The 19,886-nt window shown below is 43.1% G+C and overlaps 1 protein-coding gene across 5 annotated transcripts in view; it reads right to left on the reverse strand.

Annotated features, from left to right (window-relative positions):
* Window positions 1-19,886, reverse strand: part of cdk14 (cyclin dependent kinase 14) — a 634,917-nt gene that overhangs the window by 127,333 nt on the left and 487,698 nt on the right. For all 5 annotated transcript variants that reach the window (XM_068006560.1, XM_068006534.1, XM_068006551.1 and 2 more), the window contains one exon: window positions 5,053-5,198. In XM_068006560.1, coding sequence (XP_067862661.1) covers window positions 5,083-5,198 — 116 coding nt within the window. In that variant the 3' untranslated portion in view covers window positions 5,053-5,082. The remainder of the gene's footprint in view (window positions 1-5,052; window positions 5,199-19,886) is intronic.

Consider the following 19,886-nt stretch of genomic DNA (forward strand, 5'->3'; position numbering starts at 1 on the left):
ATCATCATCAAGTTAAAATCCTGGAATTCCGTATCTAAAACCATCATGGAAGGACTGCAGTGATTCAAGAAGGCCCATCACCACCACTTCCACCTCAGGGCACCTAGGATAGCCAATAAAATTATCGTTGTTGCCCACATCTGGAGAACAAATAAAAAGAATAAGAATAAGGTTCTTCAAAAATTCAGGGTAAATATCGTAGCCGGCTGCAGTACCAGGTTTCGTATTATGCAGCACAGTCGTGTTCTGATGGTGTGAAGGCTTGTAGGGGGAGGGGATCATAGTTTGGTGCATTTTGACCAAAATGGCATCATTAATCATGTACTTTCTATCCAAAGACTTTGTTGCAGGGGCCCTTGTCACTTTTAGTAGGTGACTGGCAACAGCATTGGCTTACACAGATGGTTGGGTCTGTGCCGGTGGACATTCAGAGCAGCACCCAGGCAATGCATGAGGCTCCAGCTTTTCCGACTCGAGCGAGTAAAATCCATCTGTAAGGTTGGCTCTTTCCAGTGGGCCCGATGAGCAACAAAAATAATTCAAGCAGGTGGTCTGCAATATCTGGGTCACCAGATTCCTTGTACAGTCCCAATAGTACTCTTTGTCCAGGCACAGCACAAAGGGCGAAAGCCACAAGGGATTGTGGATTTTGCAATGTTTTTAAGCTTCTTCAATTGGGATGTTATGCCATGGGTTAGTAACAATGATTCGTTCAACCGTCATTCCTGAAGTTCCATTGGGATTTCTTTGTACTTTTGATGAACGGAAAGTTGTTGATAACAGTGCATGATGCTGTTTGTGGATGACTGTTGATTGATGTGACCTAACAGATGTCTTGATCTTGACCTCATCTCATCTCACTGATTTAGGGTCATGGATCAAGGAAAAGCCATTACTAGATGCTCAACTTTGTAACTGATCACCATCTTCATTGGATTATGAGTAACCCCAGTCTGTATGGTGGCCATTAAAGTCATCAATGCAGATAGCTGGGTGAGAAAGAGATGGGAGTGGGTTGTTTCCCCAGATTTCATTTGGTGGCTTATAAATGCTCGCAGTCTTGAAACCACCAACCTGCATAACATCACAATGATTAGTGGTGTGCAGCTATCATGAAATCAGGTCCCTCTGTTCTCATGTATTCATGTACAGCTGCAAAAATCAGACATGTACTAAGTGGAAGTCAGTGTTAAAATAAACAGATTTCAATGGGCCTCGATTTGCAGATGATCGGGAACAAAGGTAATTAGAAGAGGAGCAGTGCACAAAGATCGCCAATCTGAACAGTACTCTTCTACCTCCTCAAATTAAATGTAAAAGTAACAACACTGATTTGGAGAGCCATACAAAAAACATTTTACAAGTTTCTCAGTTAGAGGCAATTGTAAGCCATGAGTGTCATGCAGCAACGATGAGTAAGGCTCCAAAATATTAAGTAAACAGTAACATATTAAAATGCAAGAACTATCTCAGGAATCTAATATGTATCTTTGTCCTTATCCAATAGGAAAAACTAGTCCATTAACACATACACCGACATCAGAGATCATAGCCTTACCATCTCCAACAAGAGAGAGTCTAACCACCTCCCCTTGACATTCAAAGGCATTACCATCGCCGAATCCCCCACCATCATCATCCTGGGGGTCACCATTGACCAGAAACTTAACTGGACCAGTCATATAAATACTGTGGCTACAAGAGCAGGTCAGAGGCTGGGTATTCTGTGGCGAGTGACTCACCTCCTGACTCCCCAAAGCCTTTCCACCATCTACAAGGCACAAGTCAGGAGTGTGATGGAATACTCTCCATTTGCCTGGATAAGTGCATCTCCAACAACACTGAAGAAGCTCGACACTATCCATGATAAAGCAGCCTGCTTGATTGGCACCCCATCCACCACCCTAAACATTCACTCCTTTCACCACCAGCCCACTATGGCTGCAGTGTGTACAGGATACACTGCAGCAACTTGCCAAGGCTTCTTCGACAGCACCTCCCAAACCCGTGACCTCTACCACCTAGAAGGACAAGGGCAGCAGGCACATGGGAACAACACCACCTACACGTTCCCCTCCAAGACACACACCATCTCGACTTGGAAATATATCGCCGTTCCTTCATCGTCGCTGGGTCAAAATCCTGGAACTCCCTTCCTAACAGCACTGTGGGAGAACCTTCACCACACGGACTGCAGCGGTTCAAGAAGGCGGCTCACCACCACCTTCTCAAGGGCAATTAGGGATGGGCAATAAATGCTGGCCTTGCCAGCAACGCCCACATCCCATGAACGAATTTTTTAAAATTCAAAAGCACTGTAAATACTTGACCAAAAGATTGTATCTTGAAGGAACGGTAAGGCTTTTTACACTTTAACATTGTAACAATGCAATGAAGTACTCATGATTACATTCACGGTATGTAGCAAGATGCTTTTTTGTTGATAAACAACTCTTAAATTGCATGTACTTCTTCCATTTGTGATATGCAGTCCACTGATGAACATTTCTTCATTCCTGTCATAAATAAGTCTCCCTACATCAAATAATTGTAATGCTTCAACCCAGTAAACTAAAAACAATGGCCTATCCCAATAAAAACATTCCATCATATCTGTCATACTGTGTTTTTTTATAGAAACTTTAACAGAAATGTTAATGTGAGCAATGACGTACTTGGAATAAAGTCAGATGTCTCACCATCCAATGCCAAAATATGACTGACAATAATTAATTATAACTTATGAATTCTTTACTAGAGAATAATTTTTGTGGTCAGAGTCTGCTGATTTCTAGCAGCAGTGTCATTGGATCCACTGGTGTCAGAGTACAGATCAAGATGAGGAACAACAGAGTCTACAGAGGAGAATTGTCAAGGGTTGTGCTGTGAATGATACAGTTGTGGATAGGTTTGATCAAAGAAAAAACAATTTTCATTCCACTTTCAATTGGAATTCATACTACTTTGTGCAAAAATAGCAGCCGTTCCATGTTTTAATTAATTTCTAACACAATTTAGTACTATTTGTGCTAAAAGAAAGCCAACAAAAATCCTAATTAAACCACAGTCCACCTCCATTTATCTCCTTCTCCCATTCTTCCACCCTAATCTGGGAGAGTAATACCTAGATTTTCTTCTGTGGGGGTTATTTTGCTGGAATCACATTGGGGCAGAACTTCTGCCTGCCAGTATGATCCCATTTTGACCAGATCCTATTTTGCTTTCTCAGGTTCACCATTATATTCAGAGCAGACTGACTCTAATGGGAGATCAGCATGCCTCGGCGTGTGTGTGTGTGGGGGGGGGGGGGGGGGGGGGGGAGTGCAGGGTTGAAAAAAAGCACTGCAGCGGCAGGCTACCATTATAGTATCAGGGAGCAAGGTACCTGAAGAGTGCCTGCAAAATGCAAGTTTGCAGATATTGCTGCACGGCCCACAGACTCTTCGCTTTCAGACCCCTCTATACAGGTGTTATTGGTCCAAATAAGGGAAAGGAGGTAGCAGTTATTTGGGACTGAGTGAAGGAAGTCAACCAAAGGAATAGTCCAGGTACAGTGAAGGAGGTGGCCTTGACAGTAAGTGTCACCTCTAGCAACCCAGTATAGCAAGGCCATGCCGGAAGTAGTTCAATGAGCTAACCAGACTAGTCAAAGAAAGAAGAGAGAGTTACACCTCGTAACAATGCAATTCACATTTGCAGCTAATGTGCCCTCACTGTGTCGACCACCATCTACAACTACCAGAAATGCTCATGGTACTAAGGTCTTTCACAGCACGTGGTAAAAGCCTCATGATACATAGTTATTTGTTTCCCACAATTATCATCTCCAAAATTGTTAGGAAATTTCTTTACACAGAGGGTGTGTAAATTTCTTCACACATGGAATGCATTGCCACAGGGTGTGGTTGAAGCAGAGCCCCTACAAATTTTGATTCCCACCCATTGGTAGTCATGTCATTCCCACCAGCTTTGGGTGGGAATCAGTGTCGGGAAATGCTAATGAGGCCCGGGAGTTTAAAATCTCCCAGGACTCATGCTCCGGGATGCAGTATGGTTCTCCAAGGCTTACCTTGTGTGGGGCAAGGCTGAGTGGGGGAATGGGGAGGGAGGAGGAGGAGGAGGAGGAGGGAGGAAAGGGAAAGGAGGGAAGGGAATGAGTGAGGAGGGATAGGAGGAGGGGAGGGTGCAGGAGTAAGGGAAGAAAGGTAGGAGGAATGGGAGAAGGAAAAAGGAGGAGATGGAGAAAGGGTGGTGGAGGAGAAAGGAAGAGGGAACAAAGGAGAAGGGAGTGGAGGAGCGAGATGGGGGAAGGAGGAAGGTGGCGGACAGGAAGGGTACAGTAGAAGAATGGATGGGAGAGAGGGGAGGGGGAATGGGAAAGAAAATGGAAGAGAGGAGTGGACAGGGTTCTAGGAGAGGGTACGGTTATCAAGATCAGGCTATGATTACTTTCTTTCTCTTTTAGTGCAATGAAAAGTGTTGTCAGAAGGGTCACAGATATCTGTTAGATGCAAGACTTTTTATATAGCAGATTGTCTTGTACTATTAGTCAGATGATGCACTGATCTATAACAAGAATTTTAATATGTAATACAGAATATATTGTTCTGCTGCCTGTGTTTAAGTGGGCTGGTCCCGTTCAGGTCACAAAGTCTAATTTACTGTAAACAGGCAGATTCTGATGTCATGTAGAAGTTAATTGCTATTGGTTAGGAAGTGTTTGCAAATTCTCAACTCCAGTTCTCAGTATAAAATGAATGTCTTTCTTTCTTTTATACTTTTGACACTTTGAGTGTGACATCTATAGCTTATACAACCAAATAACCAGAATATGTAGACCGTACAATATTTAAAAACATTTGTTGTTTCATAGTGAAACCTTTAATTTCAAACAGGCTCTCATAATAATCTTATACTGATTGATTTTGGCTGGAGAAATAAAATATTTACATACAAAAAGTGCAATCCCTTAAACTAAATGCAACCTACTAAAGTAATTTGTTGATAGCATGATTCTTTAAAATTTTTTTAACCTAAGCATTAGTTCCTTACCTTTGTACTGGAAGCAGGGGCAAGAATTCCTCAGTGCTTGTGGTTCAAAAAACTTTTGCCGTGACTGTTGCTTCTCCCATAGACTCTTGAACTGTCACCTATCTCAGCCTGTAGCTTCACTGTGGGCACGGCGAAAACAGAAGACACTGATGATGAAGAAAAACATGCCGGTCACAATTGTTTTAGTTGCTGTATTTACCAAGAAAGGATTAGTTTACTCTTGCTGTTCTTTTCAAATAGGAAATCTTGCCATCAGGAATGTTTTCAAAAGCCAAATATCGAGAATTGTGAAGAGCTGTAACATTTTTTTTCCATCTCTTGTTTTTTTTTCCCTTTGATGCTTTTGTTTAAACAGAGAATGTTATGGACTTCATTCATGGGGCCTGGTTTGGTGAAAAAACTGAGAAGAGTACGAGGGAGCTGCATTAATATGAAGATGAGGGATGGTGAAATGGTGCAATATGAAGGAGCTCCAATGAACTGCACTTCAATGGAACGATGCAGGTATGTGCCAGTGATTCCTCTCACAGCACGTTCCTAGTCTGCACGGTGCCATAGATGGGCATGACTGAGCACAGGCCAAATGAGGGAACACTGAATCAGCTGCAGAGGGAGTAACATTGGTGGAAGCCGAGAAGCTAGTTTCCAGCCTATCTTCTCGATCATAGAAGGTAAGTGCAGAAAATCAATTACAAAAGTAGTCAAAATAACAACACTGAAATATATGGGTATAACAATGATTTACTTATCCTAATTCATAATTGGATTCAGTAACTAATCAATCTAGTTTTTCCAGTGATGTCATCACCACTCCTGGCTTCAATATGGTGAGAATCCCATTATAAATATATTCAGGTTTGGAATAATTTTATGTTTAAATTAGAATAACTTTTCATGGGAATTAAATGTATATCACCTTGTCACTCATCTGCGGTTATATAATGGGCTGGAAATTGCACTGAGCGGCGAACGGACGTCACCTGCCACTGTAACTAACTGGTAACTAACTCACCCACAAACTTTTCACGGTATTTTGGGCACCAACTGACTTTAATTGAGAGCTACAAGAAGTGTAGTGGTTGTTCTTGGGCTTCTCTGAGCTGTGGGAGGAGGAAAGGATCTCTATGTCCCCTCCACCAATCAGCTTGAAGCAAGCCACGATGTGAGAACCAGGAAGTGAATCCCATTCACAAACCGCGTAGAGTAAGAACCAGGAAATGCCAGATAAGATTAGTAAATGTACTATAAAATCAGATAGAGAAAGCAAAATAAAGAGAGGGTAAGATTAAAAGACTGCGATAAAAGAGACAGGAAGAAAAAGTAAAAAAATTAAACTTTTAAACGTGCTCTTCCATTTGCCCTGAAATAACGATGAGTCTTGTTAGCCTTGCCGTTATTGCTTGAGCAATTTACAGGCCAATGACTCTCAGCTCTTCCAGAACCAGAAATAGTTACCCAAAAACAAAGACCAAAGTCCTGTGAGATAGTTATTACCTCAATGATCTTGAAAGCCATATTTCAGATTAACACCAGCCTCATTTTTATGCTGTAATAAACTATGGAAGCATCTGCCTTCTTGCAAGATTTTCTTTCTATTTATTTTCTACATCATTTAAAATATGGGCTTGAAACTCTTCATTTTTCATTTGTAAATATCTTGGCTTATTTTCACACTTTTATAAAATAACCCGCACGTTGCATCAGTTGGCATCTTCCGCTTTGGAGTGATGGGATGGTTCATGCTTCTGAACCTTCATACTGTGAGCTGCAGATTTCAGTCAGGCTGCTTGGGGGGAGATTCAAGCAGCGGCAAAGAACTTCCCCATTGGGAGGAGCAGAGAACAGTTAACTTCCACCATTCTTATTTACCTCCAACCATCCTGACACACAGAAGTCAGCTCCTATCTGCCTTCTTAGTTGGGGAATGTCATGTGGTGTCAGGTAGAAAACAGCGGGGCGGGGGGGGGGGAAAGAGAAGAGAGAGTTCAATTCCAGCTTAAAGCAAATTGTGTCTCCTTTTTGAAGACACAAAGTGGTTACTGAAGATACGATTTATATAAGCATGTTATAGTTAACTATCCATGTACTCCGTGGCCAATAACGAAGGCATGACTTGTACTAAAATAGTTTTAAAAATTCTAGGACAAAAGCACTAAATAAGGAGGGGGATGGTAAAAATCATAGTCTGTATGCAGTACAGTGAAGTAGATAATATCATAATTAAATACAGAAATAGTTTGGCATTTGGATTGTTAAATGTGGTCAAGTTTCCTTTTCTTGCTGTAATTATCTACAGGAAGCAGAATGTTACTTCACTACATCTAAACATTTCTCTAGGCGTTTAGCACTGCTTTTATTTAAAAATATGTAGATTTTCATCTTTGGTCTGGTCTTCAAAAGGATTTGCATCAGTCACTGTTTAGAGCTCCGCACGGACCCGTTCTGGAAATGACTATCACCTTATGGTTATGCTTGTGCAAATAACCTGCTGAGCGCTGATAAAAGGATTAATACAGCATAATTCTTAATATGGAAAATAACAAATTAAATCCTTATATTAAAATTACCACCCTTGAGGTATTTTCTTTCCCAATTTTAATTCCCCTCTGGTGTTCTGCATAGATTGTGTCTGTTAATGATTGGAACAAGCGTTTCTCTGCTGGCAGTCTGTTACAGTGTGATAATGTGGGGACTTTCTTATATATATATATATATATATATTATATATATATATATATATATATATATATATATATATAGAGAGAGAGAGACACCCAAACACACACACACACACACGTCATGACAGATCCGGATTTATCTGCATTCTGATAACTAAGTGGCAACTGTGTAACTGTGTAATAAGTCCAAATTAGCTGCGTGGGGCCCCATGAGTTTATCGAAATTCTGACAATTCCTAAATGTCGCTCCTGAGAGGAGAGGATTGAGATGTCACCATGCCGTATGGATTTGGTCGCTGGCCTCCACCCAGTGCAAAATGAAAGTTTGATGCCTCTCACTATCATTGCTATGTATGAGTGAAACATTTCAGCATGAATGCCAATTATCAATATAGCCGTTTATCTGGGCTGTACAACACAATCCGCATTGATGCCAAGTGTTAAGCTAGCCAAAATAACAAAATACAAAAGCCTGTTCCACTGCACAAATGAAACCTTAATTATGTTAATCATACTGGTTAGAACAATTTGTAATTTCTGTATAATATTAAAGCATTCTAAACAATATAGAGTGTATGTAACTATACATAGGTATCCTCATGTGCATAAATAAATATATAAATTTAATCTCTGTAACCAGTAGCTAGTACAATTGACATTCCTATTAAATTAAAGAGACAAAGGAGTAAAATGCTAAATGGTCATAATTGTATATAAAATAAAATGATGAATGAGTGAACGCATTCTAAAATATGAAAGTAAGTGCTGATCCCATTTAATATTTTAAAAATTACAGAAGATTTAGGCTTTTTCTGATTAATATTAATGACATTTAGAATACTGACATTCAGAGTGTATAAATGAGCCCCAAAAATCTGCAAGGCGGCACATCTTGGTGTAAATGTCTAACCCTGACCTGCGTCACTGTGCCAAAATTTGCAGGGTCAGAGGGAAGTCCTACAACTTGCATGGCTTTAGCAGGCTAGGGATTCAGTCGGGGTGTTCTCTTTGCCAGACTTTATGGTATCTTTGGCAGAAGAGTCCCAGGCCGCGGATAGGTTTCCAACCGCCAGAAGACAAATGCGGGCGCAAAGGCGGGAGATGCCTTAAAATCATGTTTTAAATTTTTTTTTCTTAATCTTCATGGGGGAGAGGCCATAATCCTGGCCTGGAACCCTAATTGGGCCCCATAACTGCCAGTTGGCTTGACCAGACATTCAAATAGCTGCCAGGAATGGCATGCTGTGCATGTCATTTACCGTGCCTTCAACTGCCTAGGCCCTAAACTCTGGAATTCCTTCCCTAAACTTCTCCACCTCTCTCTCCTCCTTTAAGACACTCCTTAAAACCTATCTCTTTGACCAAGCTTTTAGTCACCTGTCCTAATATCCCCTTATGTGGCTTGGTGTCAAATTTTGTCTGATAATGCTCCTGTGAAGTGCCTTGGGACATTTTACTACGTTAAAGGCACTATATAACTGCAAGTTGTTATTGTTGTTGTAGACATATTCAGAACTCTTGCCTGACGTATTGTAAATTGTAGGCAATAGTATAGCTCAGGTCTTGCCAGCTGCTTTTCACACTTTACATCCCAGGGTTTTGAAACAGGTGGCTATAGAGATATTGGACGCATTGGTTGTCATCTTCCAAAATTCTACAGATTCTGGAACTGTTCCTGCAGATTGGAGGGTAGCAAATGTAACCCCACTATTTAAGAAAGGAGGTAGAGAGAAAACAGGGAACTACGGACCTGTTAGCCTGACATCAGTAGTAAGGAAAATGCTAGAATCTATTATAAAGGATGTGATAACAGGACACTTAGAAAATAATAATAGGATTTGGCAGAGTCAACATGGATTTATGAAAGGGAAATCATGTTTGACAAACCTATTGGAATTCTTTGAGGATGTAACTAGTAGAATAGATAAGGGGGATCCAGTGGATGTGGTGTATTTGTTTTTTCAGAAGGCTTTCGATAAGGTCCCACACAGGAGGATGATGAACAAAGTTAGAGCACATGGAATTGGGAGTAATATACTGGCATGGATTGAGAATTGGTTAACAGATTAAAAACAGAGAGTAGGAATAAACGGGTCTTTTTCAGGTTGGCAGACTGTGACTAGTGGGGTACCCCAGGGATCGGTGGTTGGGCCCCAGCTATTCACAATCTATATCAATGATTTGGATGAGGGGACCAAATGTAATATTTCCAAGTTTGCTGATGACACAAAACTAGGTGGGAATGTGAGTTGTGAGGAAGATGCAAAGAGGCTTCAAGGGGATATAGACAGGCTAAGTGGCAGAACATGGCAGATGGAATATAATGTGGAAAAATGTGAAGTTATCCACTTTGGTAGGAAAAACAGAAATGCAGAATATTTTTTAAGTGGTGAGAGATTGGGAAATGTTGATGTTCAAAGGGACCTGGGTGTCCTGGTCTATGAGTCACTGAAAGCTAACATGCAGGTGCAGCAAGCAATTAGGAAGGCAAATGGTATGTTGGCCTTCATCACAAGAGGATTTGAATACAGGAAGAAAGATGTCTTACTGCAATTATATAGGGCCTTGGTGAGACCGCATCTGGAGTATTCTGTCCAATTTGGGTCTCCTTACCTAAGAAAGGATATACTTGCCATAGAGGGAGTGCAACGAAGGTTCACCAGACTGATTCCTGGGATGGTGGGATTGTTGTATGAGGAGAGATTGAGTAGACCTGGCCTGTATGCTCTAGAGTTTAGAAGAATGAGAGGTGATCTTATTGAAACATACAAAAATCTTACAGGGCTTGACAGGGTAGATGCAGGGAGGATGTTTCCCCTGGCTGGGGAGTCTAGAACCAGGGGTCACAGTCTCAGAATAAATGGTAGGCCATTTAGGACTGAGATGAGGAGAAATTTCTTCACTCAGAGGGTGGTGAATCTTTGGAATTCTCTACCCCAGAGGGCTGTGGAGGTTCAGTTATTGAATACATTCAAAACAGAGATCGATAGATTTCTAGATATTAAAGGCATCAAGGGATATGGGGATGGTGCAGGAAAAAGGCATTGAGGTAGAAGATCAGCCATGATCTTGTTGAATGGCGGAGCAGGCTCAAGGGGCCAGATAGCCTACTCCTGCTCCTATTTCTTATGTTCTTATGTTTATGTTCTCTACAGCTGATGGTCTCAAACAGAAGTAGAATATAACTGCAGCCTTAAATTTCAGAAGCGGGAATCATTCGATAAGACATTATTGCGCCAATTTTCCCTGACCCTTCTGCCTGGGTGCTAGACAGAAACAGCACACCTCAAGTGCCTTCTGGCAGGGCCTAGCATAGGTGGTAAGGCCAGGAATATGGGGGAGAGGTACAGGATTGCAGCTGCAAGTGTGACCGTGGCAATCGGGACCTTCTGGATGCTGATGGAGATCAGCAGCCAGAAAGTTCCAATTCAATCTCAAGATCCTGGGAGAGGACCAGGGATAAAAATTAAACACGAGGCCTACCTGCAATTCTTCAGCCTGCCTCAAGGCCTCTGCAGACCTTCCTGCCAGCAGGGGTTTGGGAACAGCCACGGCACCATCAACTTTGGGCACCCCTGTGCTGGGACACCCAGCACATAGTACACAAGGGAAATGAGGTGGGAGGCCAGGAATGACCCCTTCCATCTCATTCACATCACCCCATCTGGCCTGCACCTTCTGCTCTCCCCCCCAAGTAAATCCGTAGAAATTCTGGGCGGGGGGGAAGAGCAGAAAACGCAGGGGCAAAGATCAGGAAAAAAGTCCTTATATCAATTGAGATCAGAAAAGTAAGCTTTTTTGCCAGGATTGAAAGGAAATTTCTTAGTCTATTTTGAAGAATTTTATGAACTTAGAATGAACAACATCGTTCTCTTCCTTATAATAACCCATCCAGTGTTTATTTATTATGCATTAAATTAATCTAAAACCATAATTTGTTGGTGGCAGGTGTGGGGGGATTTCAAGTACGATTGTGAACGTTTCAGAAATAGATCTTAGAAGATATCATGGTATGCACTGAAGTTAACATACCTTAACAACCAATGACAATGATGCTTTCAATCCAGATTTCTTATCATTGTTATTTAATGTCAGAATGGACAATACTTTCCTATTCCCAGCAAACAATGGTAAACGTTTAATTTATTGTGTGCTCTCTTATCACTGCCTGGAATGCACCCTCCCTCTAGAATGTCACACAGGGCCCACTGGTAAAATTTGTCAGCAGGAGCTGTCACTCATTTTGTAGAGTGAACCTTAGGAACTGACAACTGAAGCTTCCAGAAAATTCACACAAAATGACTTCAATGATGATTGATGATTTAGATATGCAATCCCCAAATCCAATTTTAAATGAAATATGTCAATTTTTCCAAAGTTTGATTTGCCAGTAGCCACAACACATATAAATAAAACATACTCCACTGTTGTGTCAGACTAATGATGTATATAGCATAAAGCTTAACAGCACCACTCTTCAAAAGAAATAAAATATACATCACAAAAAAGTAAAATAAATTCTTCAGATAAAGCTTTAATTTGAAAAAAAAAGCTTATTTGTTACCATCTGTAACTCCATGCTCTTTTGAAAGCTAAGTGCTGAACTGCAAGGGGTCTCTGAATAGGCTAATGGACCGTCAACTTTGAGTCTAAGCAGCTGGACTGTGCAGGTTGCTCTCTGCCTTCTAGTGCTCCAGGCAATCAATTAGAGTGACAGACAAGAGGGACATGACTGATGCAGTGCTGTACTTCAACAGAAAAGTAAGGAGCACAATGCTGATTTCTATACCTGGCCTGTACCACAAAAAAAGAGAAAAAATCTGTGAACACTACAAATACAGTGGCATACCAATGGAGCACCCTCAAATACCACACCTTTGATGCAACAATACAATGTTTTGTTTATGGCTCACTCATTAAACTTGCTACAACATATTTTCTGTATGGCTCACATAGGGGGACTGTGATATACTCGAACATATTAACATCGAGCGGGAGGAGGTATTGGCGGTTTTAGCAGGCCTAAAAATGGATAAATCCCCAGGCCCGGACGAAATGTATCCCAGGCTACTGTGTGAGGCAAAGGAGGAGATTGCGGGGGCTCTGACACATATATTCAGAACCTCTCTGGCCACAGGGGATGTGCCAGAGGACTGGAGAACCGCTAATGTAGTACCATTATTCAAGAAGGGGAGTAGGGAAAAACCGGGGAACTACAGGCCAGTGAGCCTAACATCAGTGGTAGGAAAATTATTGGAAAAAATTCTGAAGGACAAAATTAGTCTCCACTTGGAGAAGCAAGGATTAATCAGGGATAGTCAACATGGCTTTGTCAAGGGAAGATCATGTCTGACTAATTTGATTGAATTTTTTGAGGGGGTGACTAGGCGTGTGGATGAGGGTAACGCAGTGGATGTGGTATACATGGATTTCAGTAAGGCCTTCGATAAAGTCCCCCACAGGAGACTGGTCAAGAAGGTACGAGCCCATGGAATCCAGGGTGCCTTGGCACTTTGGATACAAAACTGGCTTAGTGGCAGAAGGCAGAGGGTGATGGTCGAAGGTTGTTTTTGTGACTGGAAGCCTGTGGCCAGTGGGGTACCACAGGGATCGGTGCTGGGTCCCATGCTTTTTGTGGTCTACATTAATGACTTGGATATGAATGTAAAAGGTATGATCAGTAAGTTCGCTGATGATACAAAAATTGGTAGGGTGGTAAATAGCGATGAGGATAGCCTCAGTCTGCAGGACGATATAGATGGGTTGGTCAGATGGGCGGAACAGTGGCAAATGGAATTTAACCCGGAAAAGTGCGAGGTGATGAACTTTGGAGGGACTAACAAGGCAAGGGAATACACAATGAATGGGAGGACCCTAGGCAAGACAGAGGGTCAGAGGGATCTTGGTGTGCAAGTTCACAGATCCCTGAAGGTGGCGGAACAGGTAGATAAGGTGGTAAAGAAGGCATATGGGATACTTGCCTTTATTAGCCGAGGCATAGAATATAAGAGCAAGGAGGTTATGATGGAGCTGTATAGAACACTGGTTAGGCCACAGCTGGAGTACTGTGTGCAGTTCTGGTCGCCACACTACAGGAAGGATGTGATCGCTTTGGAGAGGGTGCAGAGGAGATTCACCAGGATGTTACCAGGGCTGGAGCGCTTCAGCTATGAAGAGAGACTGGGAAGATTGGGTTTGTTTTCCTTGGAGCAGAGGAGGCTGAGGGGGAACATGATTGAGGTGTACAAAATTATGAGGGGCACAGATAGGATGGATACTAAGGAGCTTTTTCCCTTCGTTGAGGGTTCTATAACAAGGGGACATAGATTCAAGGTAAAAGGCGGGAGGTTTAGAGGGGATTTGAGAAAGAACTTTTTCACCCAGAGGGTGGTTGGAGTCTGGAACTCACTGCCTGAAAGGGTTGTGGAGGCAGGAACCCTCACAACATTCAAGAAGCATTTGGATGAGCACTTGAAATGCCATAGCATACAAGGCTACGGACCAAATGCTGGAATATGGGATTAGAGTAGACAGGGCTGATGGCCGGCGCGGACACGATGGGCTGAAGGGCCTCTATCCGTGCTGTATAACTCTATGACTCTATGACACCATGGCACAAGGGTCCACTGTATTAAGAATTAGTGAAACAGATCCAGTGTCACCATCGAGCACTCCCTGTTCATAAACACAGCGTGGATTAAACACGTGACTTCATGCTGCTGGTGGCAATCTTGCCTCAGCAGAATGCACATATTGGAAACTTGGGCGCACACACTGCACATTATTTTCAAAACATTAATTAGATGATCACATTACTTGATTTATTGGTGGGCAATCCTGACAATCAGACGGTTAAAGTTCAACTCTTGCCAGTAATGAGACACCTCAGGGTCCAGCTCAGCACAGAGCCAGTGAGGTCAGTCAGTTTGGGCATGGGTAGGCTTATCATCATGATTGCGACCCATGGAATAAAAGGGGCAGTAACAACATGGATACAGAATTGGCTAAGTGACAAAAAACAGAGAGAGTTGGTGAACGGTTGTTTTTCGGACTGGAGGGAGGTGTACAGTGGTGTTCCCCAGGGGTCGGTGCTGGGACCACTGCTTTTCTTGATATATATTAATGACTTGGACTTGGGTGTAGAGGGCACAATTTGCAGATGACACAAAACTTGGAAGGGTAGCAAACAGTAAGGAGGATAGTGATAGACTTCAAGAGGATACAGACAGGCTGGTGACATACGCGGCAGATGAAATTTAAAGCAGAAAAATGCGAAGTGATACTTTTCGTAGGAAGATCGAGGAGAGACAATTTAAACTAGAGGGCACAACTCTAAAAGGGGTACAGGAACAGAGAGATCTGGGGGTATATGTACACAAATCGTTGAAAAAGGGCAGGGCAGGTTGAGAAAGCAGTTAAAAAAGCATACGGGATCCTGGACTTTATAAATAGAGGCATAGAGTACAAAAGTATGGAAGTCATGATGAACTTTTATAAAACACTGGTTCGGCCACAACTGGAGAATTGTGTCCAGTTCTGGACACCTCACTTTAGGAAAGATGTGAAGGCCTTAGAGAGGGTGCAGAAGAGATTTACTAGAATGATTCCAGGGATGAGGGACTTTAGTTACGTGGATAGACTGGAGAAGTTGGGGTTGTTCTCCTTGGAATAGAGAAGGTAGCCATGATGTGGAGATGCCGGTGATGGACTGGGGTTGACAATTGTAAACAATTTTACAACACCAAGTTATAGTCCAGCAATTTTATTTTAAATTCACAAGCTTTCGGAGGCTTCCTCCTTCCTCAGGTGAACGAAATGAAATCCTCGAAATGAAATCGCATTTATAATTCACAGAACAATGCTTGGTGATTACAGACAGTTTTTTCAACTGCCCGTTGCCAAGGCAATCAGTGTGCAGACAGACAGGTGTTACCTGCAAGGTCTCAGAATATACAAATCACCAAAAAAAACAACAAACAAAAAAAAACAGAGATAGAGAGGTAGAAACATAGAAAAGACAGCAACTGACCCGTTATATTAATTTCTGCTCGACGATTCTGCGTTGTCGTGTGTCTCGAAGGCCGCCTTGGAGTATGCTTACCCGAAGAGGAAAGAGTCAAACTGGACTCCTCCAGAGGGTCGCTGCCCTCAGCTTGACATGTATGCTCAAGCTGTCAGGAAATGCGTCAATGCCAGATTCATCAGCCGCACTCAGAAGACAGTCCAGAATGTCACCCGAGCACAACGCAACGCCATCAACGCTCTCAAGACCAACCGCAACATCGTCATCAAACCAGCGGACAAAGGAGGAGCCATAATCATACAGAACAGAACGGACTATTGCAAAGAAGCATACCGACAACTGGACAACCAGGAACACTACAGATGGTTACCCGCAGATCCAACCAAAGAACACACCCACCAGCTCAACAAACTGATCAAGACCTTCGATCCAGACCTTCAAAGCATCCTACGCACTCTCATCCCACGTACTCCCCGCGTGGGAGACTTCTACTGCCTCCCAAAGATACACAAAGCCAACACACCCGGACGTCCTATCGTATCAGGCAACGGAACCCTGTGTGAGAACCTCTCTGGATACATCGAGGGCATCCTGAAACCCATCGTACAGGGAACCCCCAGCTTCTGTCGCGACACTACAGACTTCCTACAAAAACTCAGTACCCACGGACCAGTTGAACCAGGAACACTTCTCACCACGATGGACGTCTCGGCACTATACACCAGTATCCCCCACGATGACGGCATCACTGCGACAGCATCAATACTCAACACCAACAACAGCCAATCTCCGGACGCCATCCTACAACTCATCCGCTTCATCCTGGATCACAATGTCTTCACCTTCGATAACCAGTTCTTTACCCAAACACACGGAACAGCCATGGGGACCAAATTCGCACCCCAATACGCCAACATTTTCATGCACAAGTTCGAGCAGGACTTCTTCACTGCACAAGACCTCCAACCAACACTATACACCAGATACATCGACGACATTTTCTTTCTATGGACCCACGGCGAAGAATCACTAAAGAGACTACACGATAACATCAACAAGTTCCATCCCACCATCAAGCTCACCATGGTCTACTCCTCAGAATCAGTTTCTTTCTTGGACACACGAATCTCCATCAAAGATGGGCACCTCAGCACCTCACTCTACCGCAAGCCCACAGACAACCTCACGATGCTCCACTTTTCCAGCTTCCACCCTAACCACGTCAAAGAGGCCATCCCCTATGGACAGGCCCTGCGAATACACAGGGTCTGCTCAGACGAGGAGGAACGCGATGGACACCTACAGACGCTGAAAGACGCCCTAGTAAGAACGGGATATGACGCTCGACTCATCGATCGACAGTTCCGACGGGCCACAGCAAAAAATCGCATAGACCTCCTCAGGAGACTAACACGGGACGCAACCAACAGAGTACCCTTTGTCGTCCAGTACTTCCCCGGAGCGGAGAAACTACGCCATGTTCTCCGCAGCCTTCAACATGTCATCAATGACGACGAACACCTCGCTATGGCCATCCCCACACCTCCACTACTCGCCTTTAAACAGCCACCCAACCTCAAACAGACCATCGTTCGCAGCAAATTACCTAGCTTTCAAGAGAACAGCGTCCACGACACCACACAACCCTGCCACGGTAACCTCTGCAAGACATGCCAGATCATCGACACAGATACCACCATCACACGAGAGGACACCACCCACCAGGTGCATGGTTCATACTCCTGTGACTCGGCCAACGTTGTCTACCTCATACGTTGCAGGAAAGGATGCCCCAGAGCATGGTACATTGGCGAGACCATGCAGACGCTGCGACAACGGATGAACGGACACCGCGCAACAATCGCCAAACAGGAGGGTTCCCTCCCAGTCGGGGAACACTTCAGCAGTCATGGACATTCAGCCACCGACCTTCGGGTAAGCGTACTCCAAGGCGGCCTTCGAGACACACGACAACGCAAAATCGTCGAGCAGAAATTGATAGCCAAGTTCCGCACCCATGAGGACGGCCTCAACCGGGATCTTGGGTTCACGTCACACTACACGTAACACCACCAGCGAACAAATGTTATCTGTTTTTAATATAACGGGTCAGTTGCTGTCTTTTCTTTGTTTCTACCTCTCTATCTCTGTTTTTTTTTGTTTGTTGTTTTTTTTGGTGATTTGTATATTCTGAGACCTTGCAGGTAACACCTGTCTGTCTGCACACTGATTGCCTTGGCAACGGGCAGTTGAAAAAACTGTCTGTAATCACCAAGCATTGTTCTATGAATTATAAATGCGATTTCATTTCGAGGATTTCATTTCGTTCACCTGAGGAAGGAGGAAGCCTCCGAAAGCTTGTGAATTTAAAATAAAATTGCTGGACTATAACTTGGTGTTTTAAAATTGTTTACAATGGAATAGAGAAGGTTGCGAGGAGATTTGATAGAGGTATTTAAAATCATGAAGGGTCCAGATAGAGTAGATAGAGAGAAACTGTTCCCACTGGCGGAAGGGTCAAGAACCAGAGAACATAAATTTAAGGTGATTGGCAAAAGAACCAAAGGTGACATGAAGAAAACATTTTTTGCACAGTGAGTGGTTAGGATCTGGAATGCACTACCGAGGGGGTGGTGGAGGCAGATTCAATCATAGCCTTCAAAAGGGAACAGGATAAGTACTTGAAAGGAAAAAATTTGCAGGGCGACGGGGATAGGGCGGGGGAGTGGGACTAACTGGATTGCTCTTGCATAGAGCCGGCGTGGACTCGATGGGTCGAATGGCCTCCTTTCGAGCTGTAACCTTTCTATGATTCTATAGTGTATTTGCATGATTATGCTACAAAGATGTATTCAGGTGTCATCTCATACATAAGAATATAAGAACATACAACCAAAAGAAGGCAACGCTGGCTCTTGCATAGGTCAAAAATCAGCTGAAACTGTAGCTTTGACATTGACTAATATCAATGATTGATGACAAAGCATATAAATTGCTAACGACCACTCAGGCGATCCAATCCGTCCTACCAGCAAAGACTTCTATACCTTTCAAAACCTTCACCTAAGTTCTGCAACTAATGACATTGGAGTCAAACTACATCAGCAAGTCTCAGTGGAATATGACTAAAGGAACAGAGCTTCCTCTTGCAAGAAAAAGAGGAAGGTGTTGTTTTAGAGGTCATTGAAAGAGGACAGAGCACAAGACAAACTTTGCTAAGATGACAGAAAACTGGGTAATGGATACATTTGGTTATACTGATACTTTGCTTGCATTGGAGGTTGCTTATATGCATCATGAACCACTGTTTCAATAGGTAAATATATCTTAAGAGCCGACTTTGTAATTATTCATCCCATTCAGATAAATGGGGACAATTTAGGTGAAATGAGTCACATGTTAACGGGGGACTTGGCGGCCCTAAGGAGGACCATTTTCTGGACATCGCCATCTACTTTCATATTCATAGAATCATAGAAGTTTACAACATGGAAACAGGCCCTTTGGCCCAACATGTCCATGTCGCCCAGTTTATACCACTAAGCTAGTCCCAATTGCCTGCACTTGGCCCATATCCCTCTATACCCATCTTACCCATGTAACTGTCCAAATGCTTTTTAAAAGACAAAATTGTACCCGCCTCTACTACTGCCTCTGGCAGCTCGTTCCAGACACTCACCACCCTTTGAGTGAAAAAATTGCCCCTCTGGACCCTTTTGTATCTCTCCCCTCTCACCTTAAATCTATGCCCCCTCGTTATAGACTCCCCTACCTTTGGGAAAAGATTTTGACTATCTACCTTATCTATGCCCCTCATTATTTTATAGACTTCTATAAGATCACCCCGAAACCTCCTACTCTCCAGGGAAAAAAGTCTCAGTCTATCCAACCTCTCCCTATAAGTCAAACCATCAAGTCCCGGTAGCATCCTAGTAAATCTTTTCTGCACTCTTTCTAGTTTAATAATATCCTTTCTATAATAGGGTGACCAGAACTGTACACAGTATTCCAAGTGTGGCCTTACTAATGTCTTGTACAACTTCAACAAGACATCCCAACTCCTGCATTCAATGTTCTGACCAATGAAACCAAGCATGCCGAATGCCTTCTTCACCACCCTATCCACCTGTGAC

This window comes from Heptranchias perlo, chromosome 2 (assembly GCF_035084215.1).
Source record: "Heptranchias perlo isolate sHepPer1 chromosome 2, sHepPer1.hap1, whole genome shotgun sequence".
Lineage (NCBI taxonomy): Eukaryota > Metazoa > Chordata > Chondrichthyes > Hexanchiformes > Hexanchidae > Heptranchias > Heptranchias perlo.